This window comes from Cyprinus carpio, chromosome B5 (assembly GCF_018340385.1).
Source record: "Cyprinus carpio isolate SPL01 chromosome B5, ASM1834038v1, whole genome shotgun sequence".
NCBI lineage: Eukaryota > Metazoa > Chordata > Actinopteri > Cypriniformes > Cyprinidae > Cyprinus > Cyprinus carpio.
Genome location: NC_056601.1, coordinates 3,865,924 through 3,883,165, shown reverse-complemented (window position 1 = coordinate 3,883,165; position 17,242 = coordinate 3,865,924). Strand labels below are relative to the sequence as shown.

Genomic DNA, 17,242 nt, shown 5'->3' with positions numbered 1-17,242 from the left:
AAAATGCTAATATTTACTTTTTTAAATATGAATTTTCAGCATTTTCCAACTTAAAATCAGCAAGCTTTTATTTTGGTGGGTCGCCAGTAAGCAAGTATATGCATTGCTGGGTTTTGCGCTGCCAATTGAAGAGCATCAGTAAATAAAATCTCACAGTTTTTCATTGTTCTTTGAAACCGGCAGTGGATAGCCTAAATTTCTGCTTTCAGTCCAAATATAAATCTTATACAGTATTGCAGTGTGTCGATCTAAAATGGTAACAGCTGTGTCAACCATGTTGGTACGCAAACAAGTGGTCTAAACTTATTTACACAGCACAGTTTTTTTTTTTGGTCGTGCATGGGAGTTTACTGAGGCAAAAGTTGTACTTAATAGTGTTAATAGTGAGAACTGGACCTTAAAATAAAGTGTGACCATAATTCCTTTAAAAAGGTTAACCCCGCTAAAAGTCATTGTATGCAATCTGCATTCATAGATGAGATATTTGCATTATATTTTTATAGTACACAAACAAGATTAAAGCTCTGCTTTTAGAAGCCGATTGTGGCTGAGCTATGATGAAAAAATGCAGAAATTTATAGTACCATATTACTTAAAAATATACGACTGAGTCTTGGGAATAAGCCATCGATTTGAGTTTTAAATGGGGGTATAATTTCAAGCGCACAATCTGTCTTGTGATGTGTAAAGTGAAACGAGGGATGTTTGTCAGAATTTACCTTGGATCTATCGAGCATGTGTCATAATAAGGTGTCTTCTCTGACAGATGAAGATTTGAGGATGTGAAGGTGGTGGTGGGGGGTGTCATGTATCCGAGGAGACGGCTGTGGGCGAGATGGAACTGTAAATTTCCATAAGTGAAACAGATTGATTTTCTTAAAGTAATTTTGTAGTAAGAGGGATATTTAATAACGGTTTAATGGCTATAAGGTTTCCACCGTCTCTCTCCTGCATCTACACACACATTACCTCGCATTATTTTTTGATAAGTTGATCCTCTCTTGCTTTTTGTATCTGTACGGAGAGAGCAGTGCATAGTAAGAGCGAGAGAGAAAGGATTAGATAGTTCGAGAGAAAGGTGGAGAGCGCTTATAGGAATTATATAGCTATGTATTCAGGAGTCTTCAGTGCAATCAGTGTCATACACACATTTAAATATGTGTGTGTGTGTGTGTGTGTGTTTGTGTGTGTGTGTGTGTGTGTGTGTGTGTGTGTGTGTGTGTGTGTGTTTCCATGCTTGCCTCTTTCAGTCAAAGGTTTCTGCACTGGATTATGAGGGCCAAGCTCTGTTGCCATGGAGACCAGCCAGGTTAATGGTCCTTTGCTGTGTGCGTTCATGAGTGCGCGTGTGTTTGATCTCATGTGTTAGTGCTTATGTGTGTTTGTTAGATGTGAATGCTGGGTTTTCTCTGTTTATGTCGATGTGTATGTTTGCAGCAGTTTTGCCGTTGCTCTGTACATGCCACTGCTTCTCAAAAAGACTAGGGTGAAAAAAACAGTTGTGATACCGACACAGAGCACACACACACTGCGCTGCACCGCTGCAAGACTGATTATAGTTTGGCTTCATTCTTGTAAAGCTCATTATAATTGTGCAATCGTTTATGTTGTAATTAGGAATGCACAATATATTGTTACCCACGTTTTTAAAAATGTATCAGCATCAGTTGCTAAGTTAAAAATCAGAACAGAAATTTAAACCTTTAAATGCACTTTCCATATAAATCGGATGTGCTTGAAGATCTCTTTCCTTTCAGTAGTGCATGTCGGATTGACTAACATACGGCGACTGTGGATGTAATGATAGCAGAGCCAGCTGTATGCAGTCATGCATAAAAATGAGCAGTTTAAGTGAATTATTTTGGAGGGGGGTGAGTTTACTTAATCTTGACTAACGATACTCTGAAATGCATAATCAACAAATAATTAGCCATTGGGGTTAATTTTCATTTTCTGTCTTAAATAATTCCTTTTCGTTTAGATTCACTTGTAAAATATTAGGCCTACTCCTGTTTTAATCTCAGAACTGTATATGTTCACAGTATGTGCATTAATATTCATTCAAATACTGTAGGCCTTCTCAGAATCTGTTTCAGACCACGCACAAACTGTTTCATTATTCTTATATAATAGCCAATCAAATTATAAATTGATTAGAACTCTCAAAGCTCTACTCTCTAACTGAAGTAGCATTTTCTTTTCTTCTTCCAAGAAATATCTATCCAACATTCCATATCTATTATGGAGTAGACTTATTCATTTAAACTGTATTTTTTTTACTCCATAGTATTATGATGTCTAAAATCACTTGTCACACTTGTTGCAACTTCTGAAATGACTTCATTGTAATCAAAGTTTATAATATTGCCCATAGATGGATGGATGAGTATATGGGTAGACAGTAGATAGACGAATGTGTGTATTTGTGCGTGCTGGTGTATCAGCGGGAAATGTCTCTGTGTTTTATTCGCTGCTGGATCGATGAAGGATGGTGCTTTGATTATATTATCTTCAGAGGTCTATTCCCATTCAAACCGTTGTGCATTTACACTGTCTAAAACATCATACATTCTCATAGATCAGAGACAGCCTAATTTAATCAGCAAATCCAATCTAAATCAATGCTGTTCGCTCTCAACTCTACAGCCAAGTGAAATACAATGTATTTCTAAGTGCATTAGAAAACGGAGAAGTGATCTCAAGAAGAGAGGGGTGTTTGCAGGGTGATCTTAAATCCAGTGCACACTTTTGGGAGTTTTTTTGTGATCGTATATGTGCATATTTGTGTGGATTCAATGCTGCTCATGGCTTTTGCCCACAATCGCATCAGCTTGTATCGCCATTGTGGCTTTGCATTAGAAAGTGCAAAATAGTTTTAAAGAGTGTTAATTTGAGTTGATTTGATCTTGTTTCTGAGGTGATGGAGAGAGTAAAAGAGCTCTTGTGTAATGCAATCCCAGAGCTTTAAGAGTGAGGTTTCCTAATTGAATTTGTTCAGCTGCTCTCTTTGTGTCTGGGTCCATTCATTGAGATTGAAATTTAGAGCTTTGTGTGGACATGTGTGTGTTTTTGTGTGTGCGTCTTTGCCAAATCTCCAAATAGAAAGTGTTCTTCTCAGATTAGGAAGTAATTTTGGCTCTCAGAAAAGATTAGGTGACAGGCATGAAGTGAAGGGACAGAAAGAGAAGGACGAAAATAATAAAGAGAGAATCTCTAGCTCACTAAAACAGATAGATAACCCTGGAATGGAATTAGAAGGGAAGGATCAGACGCTTTTGTGAGTATATGTGTTTGTGTGTGTGTGTATTATCCTTTTTACCAGCAGAGTTTAGCAGTATGTGTAAGACCCTAAGCCTCATTTTAAATGAAAGAGAAGAGAAAATGATGGAAAAACTCAGCATGTGCACAGGTGCTGCAACATCAGATGGAGTTTCTGTGATCTCGGCGGAGACAGATGCAGACACTTGGGGATGCTTATTGTGATGCTTTTACGGACCATTCAGCTTGTTGTAATTCAAGTAGAAGTATTAAGCTGAAGTATCTTAAAGTAGAATGTGTTGTTTTGCAAAGATAAAGAGGTGAGAAAAGATGTTTAGTAACACTTCACGTCTATGTGTATTATGCTTTTTAAAGATACTTGTTATAAAGGTAAGCTATATAATTAATTCAGTCTTTTATATGTTTGAATGCTATGTCCTAATATATTTGTCTTTTTTATTGCTATAATGCAATTCTTGTAGTATATACTGTATAATATAGTACTTGCTACTTTCAGCAAATACCAGTCATAAATTCCACTTTCAATAACAGATTTTTTGTGTTGCTAGAAAGTATAAGAAGCTTGACAGGATGTTGTATGCCAAATGTTATATGTGCTTGCTTTTTTTGTACTACAATATTGATTTTTTTTTTTCAGTCCTGCTTCCTAAGCTTGAAATGGTTGAAAACATTTAACATTTATGTGATTTAGTTTTGAGAGGAAGGGTCAGTGGGCCAGTGTATGTGGGCCCTTTTTGATATTTCAATGCAATATTGTGAATTAAGCTTGCCCAATTGACATATAGGTCCAATTTTATTTTCTTCCCACAAAGCGATTTTTTAAAAAACAATTTCTGCATGAATAAAAAAATTCTTCTACATAGCAGTCAAAATTGTGCTGAGGGGTATTCAGAACAGATTTAGATAAAAATCAGAAAATATAAGTAGCTATAAAGTTATAGTACAAAATTATATATGCAATTATAAAATAAAACACAAATTATAATAACATTCATTATAAACAACGTAGGCCTATAAACATCTAAAAGTGCTATTAATGATATGCTGTGTATGTGACAAGCTCCGGTAAGATCACAGCAGAAAAAAAGAACAATATTCTGTCATTTTTTTGGAGTAAGACATTGTTTGAAACTGTAAAGGGTTTATTTTCATGTGTACTCACAATAAGAACTCTGTCTTTGTAAAATAAAGAAAACAAACAGGAGGTGATTTCAGCCATCTCTGGCGCAGCCATAAAAATGAAACAAAACAGACTGTTTTTTCCTTTTGCTTTGTTAATTTGTTAATTATTTCACTGAAACATATTTTGTGTAGGCTTATTTATTTTATTCCTTTCATGTCATTTTATTTGTTTTTTTCTCCTGTTGTTTATGCGCATGCAAAACTAAACCACGGAAAAGAAAAACATTTATTTTTAATGGGTAACATACACTTGTCCATTGTAATTTAGGTGGTTGATGAGCTTATATTTCCAACAAATAAAAGAAAGGTATTTGCTTGAGTAATTTTAATCATATTTACTGACAGTATAGGCTTCAATGGTTGAGCTCAGCAAATGTGCTCAATGTGCTAATATTTGTGTAAAAATTGAGAAAATGAAATGAGAGTTTATTTGTTTTCCTGTTGTGTTTAAGAAAGGGCCCAAATGATGTAACTTTCTTGGTGTGACAGTTTTATGGAACGATTGAACAATAAATTGAGTATCAATTTAACAGATTATCTCAACACTTTGATATTGTTGTATTATTTTTATTGTTGGATAGACTTAAAAACCACTAGACAAGTGTGCAGGCACAGGCCAAAATCACAGGTTGTGGTAACTTATTTACAATTTCACATGCTTTGGTAATCTTTGGTCTGTTTTTCTGTTAGATAATAGTTTATCCAACATATATAATATAAGAAAAGGTAAAGGAAAAGGACACAGATTGTACTCTATTCGTTGCCACTTTCAGTACCTATTCACGGGTGCATCTTTAAAGAGTATAATGCAGGATAATGCACATGATAACACATTCAATAACTCAGGAAATTGGATGCTGATTGTGCATTTTAATGCATTATACTTTTATATATTATTCATGAGGCCACACAAATGATAACAAGCTGTAGGACATTAAAATGCATAAAGAATGGCTTTATAATTCATTTAACATATATGCTGCAAAGTGAAGTGTTACCAAAGGTTTTTTGAGTTTGACAAGAAAATAGAGTCTGAACGATTTTTAAAAAGAATCCATTTCTCTCTCAGGAAATGGACGCTTTGAAGACTATCATTAAATATTATAATTACATCTCTTTTTCTCCTGCTCTTTCTCTCTTTCTTATCTTTCCCTTTAGATTTGCCTTCCAGCCCCGTGGCTCAGTTCAGCTTTCGTCCACTGCCCCCTCCTCCTCCACCGCCCCACGCGTGCACCTGCGCTCGTCCAGCACCGGCTCCCCTTCCAGAGGTGGTGCAGAGGAGCACGCTTCCCGCACGATGCCAACCGCTGGATTCCGGGAACAAAGCTGGACAGGATGACAACGGGCAGACGCACAATACCTGGGCACTAAACAGCAACATACCACTAGAGACCAGGTGAAATACAAACACACACACATTTGTTTTTTCTATAGTAGTGGGGTCTTTCCATCTGACTTCTATTGTTTTATTGTGTCCCATTAAACTACATCTGCATTTGAACATTTTCATTAAGACATTTAGTGTTTTGTAAAGCCATTTTTCCTCGGTACTTCACTGACATCCACATTGTACGCAAAAATTGGCACACACACAGAGACTCTATTTTTTTTAACCTCAAGCAACCAAGTTAGAAAACTTTCAAAAGAAAAGCCCAATTAATTATTTAATGTTAAGCCTGGATAATAGAACAGACAAAGGAAGGACTAAATCTTCAAGAGAAAGAGAATATGCATGAGTATATGTGTTTGTCTGTGGACGACAGATGGAGCGATATGAAGATGATGATGAAGATGAAGGTTGAGGGTTGAGGGTTGACTTACTCTTCTGAAAGAGAGAAATGGGAGAGTAAATAAATGATGAAGGATAGACATGTCTGCTTTGAGGGAGGAAATGAAGCTGTCTTCCTGGGGTGATTGTCTTACACGCACAAAAACCCCAAAGATATTGATGAAAATGAAAGCGGCGTGCGTGTGCATACATATGAGCGCGTGTACGATGGCTTTTCTAGATTTCCAGCAAGGTGAATGTGGCAGTAGCGGTCAAACTTATTTCGACTGAGAACTTGAACAAACAACCGCTGAGTCACATATCCGCTCTGATGCCGATAACTGGAGAGAAGTTTATTGTTTTCTGAAGATTTGCCACGTTGGTTAAGCATGCAGGGCTCTTTGTCACGGTGTGATGAAATAAAGCCACCATTATACAAACAACACCTAATAACAGATTTCAAGTGTTCTGAACTATACTAAGCACCGCGGCACCTTTTCTAAACTCTCCACAAGCAGCAGGCAGCAATGGAATGTTATGCTTGTGGCTATTAGAGGAATGCTGGGCAATTTAGCCCTTCTGTATTTTTCCAGCAGCTCCGGTCCTGTTTTTCAAACATCACTTAATGCTGTTGAAAGGAGACTGAAGCATCTGAAAGAAGCCGGCAGTAGGAGTGTAGACATGTAACCTCTCTTGCTTACAGAGTTTCCGTGGCTGTACACTTTGGCTTGAAACATGGCACAGAGCGAATGTCGCCCATTCAGATGTTTTCTTTGAGATTTGGGGGTTAAAGAAAAGCAGATTTACCAATTTTGTAGAGTGGTTCGAAAAATCCTGCCAATTGCCACAGGAAAGTCCTCAGGTTCAAGGGTTGCCTGAGAGATTCTGGCCGGTTTAAACAACAGCTTGAGCCCAGCGCCCGATGACATTGGCGTTGTGTCATCGTCATGGTGATGGCTATACCTGCTGACATGTTGCTCTCTCCCAAATGAACTTTCTCAATTAAATCTGGATCAATAGACCAACATTAATGCACAGAGGAGAATCACTCCCATCAGCATATTATTCTGAACACTCGCTGATTCAGTCGCCATATGCTGCATATGCATTGTATATGTCATTTTTTTTTTACAGTCATTCCCATGCAAATGTGCCTTACTGATTTTTAAATGAAACTTCCCCAAAAAACAAACAAACAAAAAAAAGTTGCCCAGTTATTGTGCATAAAATAATAATATATGAAATCATGTATTTTTCTAAATGCATCTCCTACACCTGTACCCAACTTGGTTTTGGATGTGCACCTTATTGATATTTTTCATATAAAAAATACATTTAAATGTATTGATATTTAATGTAAAATATGTTTCATATATTAAAATATTAAGTAAGTATTTTAATATATAATGTATATTGAAAAATTTATGTTTATCGAGTCAAGTTGAAGCTGCTCTTTTTCATACAATGCAAATGCATGATAATCAATTAAAACATACTTTTTTATGCCTTATCTTGCATTAGCCATGTTGTCACTTCGGAGTTATTTTAATCTGAGATTGTTTCACAGTTTTTCCGAAGTGTGTGGTATGAAAATCAGCCACATACTGGCCATGCAAATTCAAGGCTCTGAGATTTCAGTGAGAAAAGCAGCCAGTGGAATAGAATTTATTTTGAGACTGTAGAAATCTGATTTGTAAAACTGTGATCCCCCATGTTCACACCTGCTCATTTCTTTCTCTCTTTTTGTCTTTTTTACCTTCGTTCTCTTTGTTTTCTGCGTGTTAATTGTTATTTATTTATTCTACAGTAAATAAAGACAGGATTAGTTCTGCGTGTCTAAGTGTGAAATTAACTTTCTCTTTTTAATGGCTGAGTTAACTGTCATTTTTCTCTCAGTCTCAAGCCTCATTTTACCATTGCATGCTCATTTAAACCTCCTTTCATGGCTTTGAACGGCATCCCTGTAAGACACTCTAAACAAATAACCAAAACTTGTATTTGTGTTTCTGGGTATATTCTCACCTTTAGTACTTGACTTATATTTGACCCTGAAACAGTATCTGCTCTTTTCTTTTGTATCCCTTGGCAGAAAATATTTTTTTTATTAGGATTGCTAATTTACACACTTTTATTTCATACAATGAATCATATAAAACTATAAATGTGTTTTAAAAAATTACACTTATTTGACACTTGACAAACTGAATTTTGCTTAACTGACTGATATGGAAAAAATAGACAGTATATGTCCATCTAATGGCACTTTTTGCAATACCTCAACAAAATGATATTTACAGTTAATTTTAATATATCCAATTAATTGATGATGTATCCAATATTTTTCATGATCTATCCAATTAATTATCCCATCTGCACAAAATGTATCGCATTTTATTAAAATTGTTCATCTGTTGTCAGCCATAATTGTATTTTTATGTACAGTGGTTTTGTGAGTCTCCTCATGTAAGCGCGGTCAGGTTTTGCTAACTTTGTAGGGCCCAAATGTCCCCAGAAAAATAGTAAAACCTGAAACGACCTATTTTGTGGGGACCTTTGGGAAGACACAACAATGAAAACAACACCATAAATGGACTAAACAGTGTTTCAATAAAAATCGAAAAATGCCAAAAGCTGTGTGTTGGGTGCAGTTTTGTTTTGGGGGTAGTAATTAACTTAATTTTAAAGAACAACAGATGGGTAGTCTCCATTATAATATAAACAGAGACGCGCGCGTGTGTGTGTGTGTGTGTGTTCAGTTTTTCACCATCATCTTCAGTCCATATCGATGTCATCATGCTTTTTTTGTCTCATCAGCATATGAACTTGTAAATGTGTTTAGACTGATCTACCTTTCAATGATTTTGGTCTTTTTTATTGATTGACCCTTTATGTCTTTGGAAGAGTTGTCCAGCTCTAGCTGATGTTGCAAAGAGATCAATTGCTGTTGAGAATCAATGTGTATCTTGGGAATTTAAGATCTGTCTTCTGTTGCCTTTGGGCTTTTAACCTAAAAGCTGCAACCAATTTTCCCATGGCTATCTGTCAATCTGTCTGTCATCGTGATGACACGACTAAACGGCCCATGTGCCTCACAGACTAACCGAGGATAAAAAAGGGAACTTTTGGTTTTAAAGTGAAAGAATAACTACAAGGGCTTCAAAAACTCGGGTGTTCTGCACTGTGACATGATGTAAATTACTTAATTTTATTTTACACGCCAAAAAATGGTTCAAATGGTAGAGAGAATTTACAGCGTACACCTAAAATATAAAAAATATTGCCCATATATTTATATAAATTTCAACTTGAAATCTTAATATAGAATTTAGTGAGTTAGTTTGTTTTTATTCGGTAACTGCCCACCATTGTAACATTACTGATAGGACGGTGCATCTCTGAATAAATTGTTTTTAAGTAGGCACCTTTTAATTACTCTAAGAATGGACTCCTCTGTGTAATTAATATCATAATTAATCTAAAGGATGTTATCTATTAATAATGGCTCATTAATCTCTGGTGCTAAATATCTGTAATTAAATGCACATGAGAGCAAATGACTCCAATTAGTAACCAAAGCAAGCGAGAGTGATCACACGCTCCGATCGCACCTTTCTCTTTTTTTCACTCCATCTTGCTCTCTCTGTCTCTCTTTGACTCCGTCTCCCAGGTGTGATTTGTTTTTTGAGGTATTCGTAATGAAATTGACTGACAAATCAAATTCCTTTCCTTTACAGGCACTTCCTGTTCAAGCATAGTTCAGGTTCGTCTACCATTTTCAACGCGGCCAATCAGAATTACCCTCTGACGTCCACCACGGTGTATTCGCCGCCTCCGAGGCCTCTACCCAGAACCACCCTCTCCAGACCGCTCTTCTCGTTCAGCAAGCCCTACCGCTGCTGTAACTGGAAATGTACGGCTTTGAGCGCCAGCGCAATAACGCTGACTCTCGCTCTTCTGCTGACGTACATCATCGGTGAGTGTCTTATCTCTCCGCCTCTATGTCTCTCTTTCTCTCCCTCGCTCCGTTCATCTCTGGCTGCTGTCGTGCTGGTTGGGGTCATATGGAATTAGCAGAACTCACACTGTGAAAAACTCTATTAGAGAGATGAATATTTATGAACGAGGGATGAGGGAGAACGAGAGATGAAAGAGTAAATATCCCACAAGGCCGTTCAGAGGTTAATGGTGTTAAAGTTTTGTTTAGCCAAGTCACCGTATGTGTGTGTGAAATAGAGAGAGGTGCTTATGCACCTTAGTGGACTGACTTGATTTTCTCCGGCTTTCTCCCTCTCACAGGCATTTCTTTTGAAAATCTCACTAAAAAATGATGTGTGTTTTACAGAAAAACATTAGGGTAAAAGGTTTCATCCATTAATGTTTGAAAGGCTGCAGTTAATAAAGTTTCTGGTCAGAAGTTCACACGGCAGCCTCTTAAACACTAATCATGTGTTTCTCGCTAATGAAACGAGGACCTCTGCAATTCCCAAACACGTTATAATGACTTCTTTACAATCTGACATTTGTGATGTTCATTTCTGTTCTACAATGTGTATATCTGTTCTGAACACATTCCATTTGGAATTATGGTTTCCCACAGAACAACTACTTTTTTTTATACATACAATAACAGAGCACAAATGGAATTATTTTCAGTGACTGTTATCAATACTGGAAAAAAAAAAAAAAAACCTTGTACTGCCTAATATTTGTGTGAAAACCATCTGGATTCCTTAATAAATAGAAAAAAAAAATACATTTATTTGAAATAGAAATGTTTTGTAGCATTTTAATTGTCTTTACTGTCCCATCTGATCAGTTTGATGCATCCTTGTAAAAAAAAAAAAACATTTCTTTCAAAAAATTTTACTCATCCAAACTTTTTAATCATGTGTATTATTATTATTATTTTGCTAAACAATTTGCACTGCAGGTCAGTGGATGAATATTGAGCACAGCATTTTTTTAGTGAATTTGGGTTTGCCTAAATTCTGCAGATGATGTACATTTTTTAAATGTTGTCAATTTTTTTCTTTTTTTTTCATGAATAAGGACAAATTAGTCATATGTTATTCACAGCTTTTAATCATTCTGTCATGACAACTTTAGCCTCAAGATGGCACATTTTAGTATTTGGGTGAACTATTCCATTAATTATGCCAGAGAAATGGTTTGCTAGATGTGTGTGTATGTGTGTATGTGTGTATGTGTGTATGTGCGTGCGCTCTGGAGATGTGCCGTTAATGATCATATGGCCATCTTTCACCCCATCGTTAGTGGCACCCTGTCTAAACAGATGCAATCCGTCTGCTTTGTCTCTTGGCTTTCATTCTTATCTAACAATCTAAATGTGTTCTCAGTTCATTTTCTGGGCAAATGAAGGGAAGCAAAGGGATAAAGGGAATAAAGATAAAGAGGAACATAAAGAACGAATGAATCCGCATTATCTTCACATACTGAACAAAAACTTTTGTCCTGTCGAGTAAAAGCATCAACGATGAGAAGAAAAGGATCCATAAAACATGGTGACTGAAAACGTGACTGTGTTGTGTGCCGGTGCTGAAGTCTAATTTAATTGGCCAGTAGGCGTATCGTAAATATCCGATCTGAAATGTCTCATTGTCTTTTAGGTTAATGTTAGGGTTGGGTTAAGGTTAGCATCAGGGCAATATAATTCTCCACTAAATCTTCAGATTATAAGCAGGCATCCACGTCGGCTTTCTACATTCATTATTGGGGAAAATCTGTGGAATGGAACAAAAACCTTATTTTATTAAAATATAATTTTTTGCATCTGTGTTTTGTGGTAGTGCTTGTATATAACCTGCAATATTCCTTTAAAAACAGTACAGATTGTTAACTGGAGCTGAGTCTTGTATTGGTAGCTAAAAGCATTATCAAATTAGTCTTAATATTTAAAAAAAAAACACAGGTGAGATTTGTGTAATTTTATGGACTTTAGAGGAAGTTTAATGGAGTTAAATCATAAGAGCTTTTTGCTGAATTCTGTTCAGGTGTGAGTATATAATTATCATTATGGAAAGAATAAGGGACAGTATGGAGTTCACCGTTTAGATTAAGGTCAGATGTTTTAATAGAGTATTTATTGTACAGACTTGCACACCCTATGAAGACATTAAGTAGGGAGTGAATGTGTGTGTGTTTTTGTTATGCCCTAATTGAGTCAAGGACCCTGCAGGGACAGAGAGAGAGAGAGGCAATCAATAATTGTTGATGAAAATGTATCAAAGGCATTGAGTGAATCTTTGTGTGTGTGTGTGTGTGTGTGTGTGTGTGTGTGTGTGTGTGTGTGTGTGTGTGTGTGTGTGTGTGTGTGTGTGTGTGTGTGGCTTTTAGACTTTTAGACATTATACTTATTTTCTGAACGTCATGATGCCTTGCCCCATAATAACAGAGCGGCGCACCAAAGATTTTATTATGTGTGTGAGTCTTTTGGGTGTGTGTCAAAGGTAGGTGTCTGTGGGTGTGCGTTGCTCACTTCGGAGGGATAAATGGGAGGTGTTTTTGTATGAGTGCAATGACCCAGATAGCTGATAGTATCCAGGGGACTAAGTAAGATGGTTTCAGTGAGAAGAACCTCCATCTATCCAAACTAAGAATGTCAGCACAAAAGGTAAAATGTACAGCCACATCAGCCAGGCTTTAATTATCCTGATTTATTGTGCTAAAGTGGCTTCAGAATCTGTCAGAAGAGATGTCAGAAATCAAAGATAATATTGTAGTTTCAAATTTGTGTGTGTATGTGTATGTGTGTGAGTCATAATTTAGTTTTAATTATAAGGAAGCATTTTAGACAGCCATTTAGCAAAGCCTACATTACACTGTAACACGACAGAAAGAAAGGAGCAGATCTTGTTGCTGTAATGATTTTCATTTGGCATAATACTGTACATACACTAATAGGCATTGCTGATGAAAGGTGGGTGGTTATATGTTAATGTATCTGCCATCACATCCAAGGATTTATCGCCGAATTACAATATATGGTATTTTTGAACTGTGGAGGAAGTTTTGAGTTCTAAAAGTTTCTTCAATAATTTATCTCAGTGCGCTCTTATTTTAAAAGATCAAGGAAAATTTGATCTCTCTTTATGCGATTCCTTTAAATCTGCTTCACCAAATAAACAATAGAGAAAAATAAAGTGAACTCTCCTCCACTTGATTTTCCAAAAGGGTCCTTGGCATCAAATTTTGAAAGCCCTCTGGCTTATGTGACTAAATGACTGGCTTTAGAGATGAACTGGACAACCTCATTTATTCCACAAATTCTTTTTAATGGATATGGATTTACTGAATCTAATAGTGATAAAAATCCACGGGTTAATGATGGAGCAGTGCAGGACTGGAGTAGATGGAGCTTGGCAGGACAGAATGAGGTGAGGCAGGATGTTGATGGGCATGACAAGCTTAGACTGGGCGTGGCATTATAGGAGAAGGCGGGGCAAGGCATACACAACATTAAAAGCAAAAAATGGAAGCAGTAGACATATGAGTGTGAGTGTGGGAGTAGTTCTCACTCTCGTGAATCTAGCATCTGCTGCTGTGTTATTCATTTTCACTTTATACACACATGTTGTTCCTGATGTTTTCTTCTCCCTGACACATGCATAATACAGCAGCCACATATGTGATCTATATGTGCACACGCATAAACATGTTTCAACAAGAGCTGTCAGTCTCAACTGAATGCCTCAGTGCTGTTCAGTGCTTTCATCTTTCATAATAATGTAATGTCTTTTAATCATCATTTAAAGGATTTTCACAGCAAATATAGATATATACAAATAATTTGATTAATTAGTGACTGTCCTAGTTTACACACACACACACACACACATAGGCTCACTAATGATCTTTTGCAATTTTACTAATTTGAAGATGTGAAAAGGACTTCATGGCTTCAAAAGCAGTTGAAAAAGGATGCATGTTTATGGATCATCATGTGTCTTTTATGATCAAAACATTAGATCAATGGAAAAAACCCTCTGGAACCCACAAGCCCCCACTCAGCAGAGCGGCTTTCTGCCATTTTCCTTAAAAGGGAAGAAATCAAACAGTTGCTTTTTTGTGTATCTGTGTGTTTGCATGTTTGTTTCCAGAGGAGAAAGACACACCCTTAGGCTAAGCAATGGGGGGGTTTAACTGATGGATAGGAAGACATGTTGTTCAGAGAACATGTATACCCTTGCATTTGTAAATGTGATTGTCTTTGTGAGGGAAATGCCAGTTGTCACAGGGATCTTTCTAAATAAACCAGCATTTCTAAAGCCTGTACTTAAAACAATTAAACAGGTTGAAAGGAGAATCTGTTTTAAGGTCCTTTGGTTACAGCTCATTTAGAGTGATTGGATGACTTCAGTAACATGTTAGTCTGTGTGTGAGAAAACCAGATGAGAGGAGTTTCATCAGATAAAGCTTTATCTCGGCCTTGGGATGTTTCTGCATATTTAATGCCAGATGTTTTCTGCCTTTATAATAGGGACCAACAATATTGCAATACTATATTGTTTATTTAGTATATTTTGCCTGCTCACTTCCCCTTATTTTTATGTTTTGATGACTTAAGTCATGATCTAACTCTCTTTTTTTCTCATAACTAAAAATTTAAAATGATTGTTAAATTTAATCTTAAGCAAATCTCAAAATTAATATACTTTTTTCACACAGTGTGTCCCTAGTGAAAAATAAATGCTAAAATGTATTTGAAATACATTTATTTCATGCTAAGTATACTACAAATACATTTACTGTACATATTATATACTTAATAAAAATACCCTGCAATTGTACCTGTGGCATACTAAACTGATATACTTAAAGTTTACTAAACTGGAATGACTATTTTTGTTCTTAATTTACTTTAATTGTGTGGAAATAGTGCTGAAGTCCAACTAAAGACATACTGAAGTATATTTGTGACCCTGGACCACAAAACCTCTGTCACTGGGGTATATATTTAGCAATAGCCAAAAAAACATTGTATGGGTCAAAATTATAAATTTTTCTTTTATGCCAAAAATCATTAGGATATTAAGTAAAGGTATTTAGTATATATAAAGATATTTAGTAAATTAAGACTTAAATTAAATTTAAATAAATTAAATTATTAGTATATTTACACTTAAGACTGGTTTGTGGTCCAGGGTCACATTTGATTGTGCTAAAGTTAAACTATTGCAAGTATACTCCCGGTACATTTTAAATGTCTTGCTTTTAAAGACCGATATTATTCAAAGATCATACAACAGCTATAACAAAATAATGAATAAAAAGAAAGATCGTTGAATTGCATAGCTCAGAATATTTGGTCAGGAAGAATTAGATAAAAATGTTTGAGTTCTTATTGAAATCTCTGACTTTCAATTGCAGATTTTGGGATCTTGGCCAATCTGAATCTCAAGTGAGAGACCTATGAGATTATGAGGGTACTTTTTACTTTCTCTCTGAAGAAAAATCTCTCTCTCTCTCTCATTTTGCTTTCCATTTAATCTAATTGCTTCTAGGAGAAACAATTGAGATTTGCATTTATTCATTTAGTAGACACTTTTATCCAAAGCGACTCGCAAATGAGGAATACTTAAACAAAAGCAATTCATCCTACCAGTATAGTAATTGAAAAGTGCCACAATAAAAAGTTTCAAAATTGCTCAGAAGAGTACAAAGTACAAGCTATTACAGAGATATAAGTAAGAGGGTAGAGAATGGAGAGTTTTTTTTCCATTAACAGTTGTGAGTTGTTTCTTTGGAGGTAGAGAGGGATTCAGCCCTTCTGATGGTGTCAGATGGAGAAGATCGTTCCACCATCAAGGTATATTGAATATGATGGTTTTGAGAGAGTTGTTCTCCACCTCTTTGTGCTGGTACCGCAACTCTCTCTCATCGACTGCAGATTTCTGGAGGGAACATTGATTTACAGAAGTGAGAGGAGGTAGGAAGGTGCAGATCCGGTGAGTGTCTTGAACTTGATGCAGGCAGCAACTGACAGCTTGTGGAGTGAGACAAAGAGAGACATAACGTGATCTCTTGGGTTCATTGAAAACCAGATGCACTGCCGCATTCTGAATCATTCGCAGAGGTTTGACTGTGGCTGAAAGAGCATTACAGTAGTCCGATCATGTGAGCTTTGGCATGGAGTTGTGCTGCATGCCTGAACAGGAAAGGGTCTAATTTAAAGAGGTTTCAGTTCTACTCGACAGTGAAGTGTGTAAATTCTGCATAATAATTGAATTATAATTCATGGAATCTGTAGATCAAGCTGGGATAGAAGGCGTTTTAGCATCAAAATAATGACATGCATCATCTTTTGATGCACCTTTTGACAGGCATCTCATCCCCATTTTGCGTATTTTTCTCCTTTTATCTGCCAGCTTCTGCATGGTGTGTGTGGAAATGAATGAGAGTATGCGTTTGCAGATTAATTCCACTTCATTTGCATTCGTCAGTTCGCAGTCAGCTTTTATCAGCAGCAGTCACTTGTCATTTAGCAGGCTTCTTTGAACCAGGGTGATGTACAGTGCTCTGGGTGCACAAACAGTCCTGCTGAAGAAACCCACAGTTTAGGATCTCTCCTATGCTTTGCTTCTCACCCTGGGTTTAGATGGTTGTGTTTCTGGCTCAGATAATTAAATATAGAAAAATTCAAATTCAATTGATGCTGTTGTAATTTTGAGGAAATCATCTGGGGCTGCGCAGAGACAATAATTTTGGTGTGAAGTAATGTTGAAAAAAATGACCAGAGATTTACTTAATTATTGTAGTGTGTGTTTTGTTTGTTTACTCCCTATTAAAGTAATGCATCTTGATGCAGTTTTTCTATCACAATGTAATATTTTTTACCATTACTGTTTTATATGTATGCAGAAGCTCATAAACATTTGTTATGTGAAATACATCATGCAATTGTTATGATCCCACTTATTTTGTTAAAATTATTGAATGTAACTATGGTGCACCTTATTTTGTGATTTCACTGGAATAAAGAGCATTTGAATAGAG

At 36.2% G+C, this 17,242-nt stretch overlaps 1 protein-coding gene across 3 annotated transcripts in view; it reads left to right on the top strand.

The window, feature by feature from the left end:
* The window catches only part of LOC109102647 (teneurin-1-like), a 138,227-nt gene that overhangs the window by 60,090 nt on the left and 60,895 nt on the right, over positions 1 to 17,242 (top strand). For all 3 annotated transcript variants that reach the window (XM_042723704.1, XM_042723702.1, XM_042723703.1), the window contains exons 4-5: positions 5,620 to 5,857; positions 9,964 to 10,202. In XM_042723704.1, coding sequence (XP_042579638.1) covers positions 5,620 to 5,857; positions 9,964 to 10,202 — 477 coding nt within the window. The remainder of the gene's footprint in view (positions 1 to 5,619; positions 5,858 to 9,963; positions 10,203 to 17,242) is intronic.